Source organism: Zootoca vivipara, chromosome Z1 (genome assembly GCF_965207765.1).
Source record: "Zootoca vivipara chromosome Z1, rZooViv2.hap1.1, whole genome shotgun sequence".
NCBI classification, from domain to species: domain Eukaryota; kingdom Metazoa; phylum Chordata; class Lepidosauria; order Squamata; family Lacertidae; genus Zootoca; species Zootoca vivipara.
Window position 1 is genome coordinate 5,289,389 of NC_142583.1, and position 4,940 is coordinate 5,294,328.

General features: G+C 44.9%; 1 protein-coding gene across 2 annotated transcripts in view; it reads left to right on the forward strand.

Moving 5' to 3' along the window:
- CRMP1 (collapsin response mediator protein 1) overlaps positions 1-1,406 on the forward strand; it is a 40,204-nt gene extending 38,798 nt beyond the window's left edge. For both annotated transcript variants that reach the window (XM_035112043.3, XM_088660843.1), the window contains exon 14: positions 420-1,406. In XM_035112043.3, coding sequence (XP_034967934.3) covers positions 420-511 — 92 coding nt within the window. In that variant the 3' untranslated portion in view covers positions 512-1,406. The remainder of the gene's footprint in view (positions 1-419) is intronic.
- The last annotated feature ends 3,534 nt before the right edge of the window (positions 1,407-4,940 follow it).

A 4,940-nucleotide genomic window follows, 5' to 3' on the forward strand; every position in this document is an offset into this window, starting at 1 on the left:
CAGGTCTGGATGAAGGATGCCCACTCCCAGCAGTCTTGTGTGCAGGTGTAGCTCAAAGACAACTGCACAGAGGAATCCACATTGGTTTTCTATAGATGGACCCATGTTTCTACTAATGCAGTGGGCAAATACCCATTAGCCTTGAGGAAAAGTTACAGCAGAGACTTACCGTAGGATTCAGTGTTCGATGAAAGTTTGCGCACTGTCTCTTCAGAGTGCCATCTCCTGAACATCATGTCACAGGGGTGTACTTTGTAAAATCATTATTTGTGCGGGTCAGGCCTCATTTTCAGTTTAAAAGGGAAAGATGTTTAGCTCATATTAAGCATTTGCAATTACTTGTGCCATTGATTTCTGAGTAAATGAAAGTCTAGAGAAGCTATTAACTCTCACCTTGTTTCTGGATTGCTGTTGCACAGGTGCTCAGGTAGATGATCACAACCCACGTCGCACTGGGCATCGCATTGTTGCACCTCCTGGTGGCCGCTCCAATATTACTAGTCTTGGATGAACTCAGATGGAAACAGAAACCAAGAATAAAGGCTCATAGGAACAATTATTATTTCCTTTCTATGTCTGTGTTGTTGATCCCACACTTTTATTCGGTACTTGTGTGTGCGTGTATGTGTGCGTGTGTGTGTGTGTGCGTGTGGCAGGGAATCTCTCCTCCTCCCCAAGAAAAGTGAATAGAAAGAAGTCATCATTGTGTAGTGTGTTTGCTTGGAATAAATTGCCTCACAATTGTGCTTTCATACCTTAGCCACCTTTTTAAAGCATGGTGCTTCCATTTCTTCATTAGTGATGGATGCTTTTAGCTTTGTCTCGTAATGACCTGATAGTTCCTTTGCACCTCCCACCCGTTAGCCGTGCTAGAGTAGTTGATGCATGTTACTAAGTTATTGATGCAAGCTGCAGTTTGTGAGTGAGTCCACTTTAGAAAAAACACTTTGCCAATAATTATGATGATGCCAAGGTAAGAAGGAAGACTGGTCATTTTTAAAATATGCAGAATAGGACAGGAGTCTTTCTTTTAATGTTATTTTTTAATTTATTAAATCCGAAGAAACCTCAATAGAGGAGGGCCTAGTGGCTCTGACCCGCTTAGTACATTCCAAGTCTTTGTCTTTGATTTTTAGAAAGAGCCATAATTTCCACATAGTGACGCTGTTGCCATTTTGTTCAGGGGATTTCTACAACTGGCCAGTAGCGCTCACCTTTTGCATGAAATATTTGGTACTTATAAAGAATTCAATTTGCTGTTGGATTTTTAATGTTTTTGTACAAAGTTTTTTTCTTCTCCTTTATAAATCACGTTCATTTTTACTTATTATAATGTGTCAGATCTACTAGTTGTGGTTCATTTTTTTGAATTGAAGGCTTGTGAAATAAAAGAAGATGAAATGAAATGCTTTGCCTCTTTTTGCTTCCAGTTCATAAACAAGCTTCTCATTCAGGGGGTAAGCGGAGAGCAGGTTGGGAGCCACAGTGTGGGGAGATGGGTGGGAAGGAAGAACCACTTTATCCAATACCAGAAGGTGAAAGGACACTTAGACTGACCTGGTTCCTCATTGCAGAGGCTAGCCACCATCTCCAAAGACCCCTTAATGTACACCTGTGAAGGCCCAAGATATTCACCAAAACACTCATTTGCTGCAGGACTGAGGAAAACGAGAAGCAGCAGAGGATGGTCACAGGCACTGGGTGCTCCTGAGGTGGACACAGCATGGCAGCACCCAGAATGGTAAGGGGGGGGCAGGTAAAGAGGCCCGACTCTTCCACCTTGCAAGCTCACTTTTAAGTGTTGCCAGCCCAACATGCATGGAAGGGAGACTGATGAGGGAAAGGGACCCAGGTCCTGTTCTCCCAGGGGACCAAACATCCGCCAGCGCCACAAGGGGCTGGTGTGGATTGGTGCACCCAGCCCTACTTCAGACGTACATTCTACATCTGTTGTGGTTGTTTAGTTGTTTAGTCGTGTCCGACTCTTCGTGACCCCATGGACCAGAGCACGCCAGGCACTCCTGTCTTCCACTGCCTCCCGCAGTTTGGTAAGGCGCATGTTGGTAGCTTCGAGAACATTGTCCAACCATCTCATCCTCTGTCGTCCCCTTCTCCTTGTGCCCTCAATCTTTCCCAGCATCAGGGTCTTTTCCAGGGAGTCTTCTCTTCTCATGAGGTGGCCAAAGTATTGGAGCCTCAGCTTCAGGATCTGTCCTTCCAGTGAGCACTCAGGGCTGATTTCCTTCAGAATGGATAGGTTTGATCTTCTAGCAGTCCATGGGACTCTCAAGAGTCTCCTCCAGCACCATAATTCAAAAGCATCAATTCTTCGGCGATCAGCTTTCTTTATGGTCCAGCTCTCACTTCCATACATCACTACTGGGAAAACCATAGCTTTAACTATACGGACCTTTGTCGGCAAGGTGATATCTCTGCTTTTTAAGATGCTATCTAGGTTTGTCATTGCTTTTCTCCCAAGAAGCAGGCGTCTTTTAATTTCGTGACTGCTGTCACCATCTGCAGTGATCATGGAATCCAAGAAGGTAAAATCTCTCACTGCCTCCATTTCTTCCCCTTCTATTTGCCAGGAGGTGATGAGACCAGCGGCCATGATCTTAGTTTTTTTGACGCTGAGCTTCAGACCATATTTTGCGCTCTCCTCTTTTTACCCTCATTAAAAGGTTCTTTAATTCCTCCTCACTTTCTGCCATCAAGGTTGTGTTATCAGCATATCTGAGGTTGTTGATATTTCTTCCGACAATCTTAATTCCAGCTTGGGATTCATCCAGTCCAGCCTTTCGCATGATGAATTCTGCATATAAATTAAATAAGCAGGGAGACAATATACTGTACAGCCTTATCGTACTCCTTTCCCAATTTTGAACCAATCAGTTATTCTGTATCTAGTTCTAACTGTAGCTTCTTGTCCCACATAGAGATTTATCAGGAGACAGATGAGGTGATCAGGCACTCCCATTTCTTTAAGAACTTGCCATAGTTTGCTGTGGTCGACACAGTCAAATGCTTTTGCGTAGTCAATGAAGCAGAAGTAGATGTTTTTTGTGGAACTCTCTCACTTTCTCCATAACCCAGCGCATGTTTGCTATTTGGTCTCTGGTTCCTCTGCCCCTTGAAATCCAGCTTGCACTTCTGGGAGTTCTCAGTCCACATATTGCTTAAGCCTGCCTTGTAGAATTTTAAGCATAACCTTGCTAGCGTGTGAAATGAGTGCAATTGTAGTTGGAGCATTCTTTGGCACTGCCCTTCTTTGGGATTGGGATGTAGACTGATCTTCTCCAATCCTCTGGTCACTGCCGAGTTTTCCAAACTTGCTGGCATATTGAGTGTAGCACCTTGACAGCATCATCTTTTAAAAATTTAAATAGTTCAGCTGGAATATCATCACTTCCACTGGCCTTGTTATTAGCAGTGCTTTCTAAGGCCCATTTGACTTCACTCTCCAGGATGTCTGGCTCAAGGTCAGCAACCACACTACCTGGGGTGTACGAGACCTCCATATCTTGGTATAATTCCTCTGCGTATTCTTGCCACCTCTTCTTGATGTCTTCTGCTTCTGTTGGGTCCTTTTCACTTTTGTCCTTTATTATGGTATTCTTTGTATGAAAGGTTCCTTTCATATCTCCAATTTTCTTGAAGAAATCTCTGGTTTTCCCCATTCTGTTGTTATCCTCTATTTCTTTGCATTGCACGTTTAAGAAGGCACTTGTCTCTCCTTGCTATTTTTTGGAAATCTGCATTCAATTTCCTGTATCTTTCACTATCTCCCTCGCATTTTGCTTGCCTCCTCTCCCCCGCTATTTGTAAGGCCTCATTGGACAGCCACTTTGCTTTCTTGGATTTCCTTTTCATTGGGATGGTTATCATTGCTGCCTCCTGAATAATGTTACGAGCCTCCATCTTCTTCTTCAGGCACTCTGTCCACCAAATCTAAATCCTTAAACCTGTTCCTCACTTCCACTGTGTATTCATAAGGGATTTGATTTAGATTGTGTCTTACTGGCCCAGTGGATTTCCCTACTTTCTTCAGTTTAAGCTGGAATTTTGCTATAAGAAGCTGGTGATCTGAGCCACAGTCAGCGCCAGGTCTTGTTTTTGCTGACTGTATAGAGCTTCTCCATCTTTGGCTGCAGAGAAAATAATCAATCTGATTTTACATTCTACATCTACTAGCAGGCAAATTCCCCAAGGCCTTACCATGCCACAAAGCTGCTCCCTCAGTGGTGGAGGCCTCATCATTACCAGGGCTCTGGTCCAAAAAATCTGGGTCACATGCCTCCACCTCATCCCTTTCAGCCTGGAAGGCAGGGAGGCAGGCTTAGAGGAGGCAGAGGCTTACCTCCTTTGCCCCCAGCCTGAACCACAGAAGCTTCTATGCCCCCAACACATCCTATGGGGTGGGGGGAAGCACCCACCTTGCATTGACAGACCGCTGGGTCCATCTATACCTCATTATTATTATCACCACCATTATAACAGGGCCCCTGCCCCCAAAGGGCGGACCCTCTAAATTTCAACCAAGGGGGGCAACCAGAAAGAATGCGGCATAACAGGAGGTGGGAGGAGACTAGGGAGGTCCAAACTCCTCAGATCAGCTCTGGTTGCCATTAACAGAGCGGTGTTCCTCCACCTCTACACTCCAAGTTTCCTTTACAACAGCAACCATGAGAGATGCCAGGTTGGAGGAGATGGGTTGAGGGAGAGGAAATGGGCCTAGAACCATCGTCACAGAGAACCTGTGTGGCTGAAGTATTAGAGGCAAATTCCCACTTCTAAATTACAAGGCAGGTCATGCACATCAGCCCCCGTAACAATCCTCACCGAGACTCCACATTCCCTTTACCCTGCACCACAGCCTTGCCTCCTGCAAAATCTTAACACGTGATGAAAAAAGCCAGACTCCAGACGCATCACCCTTCCTT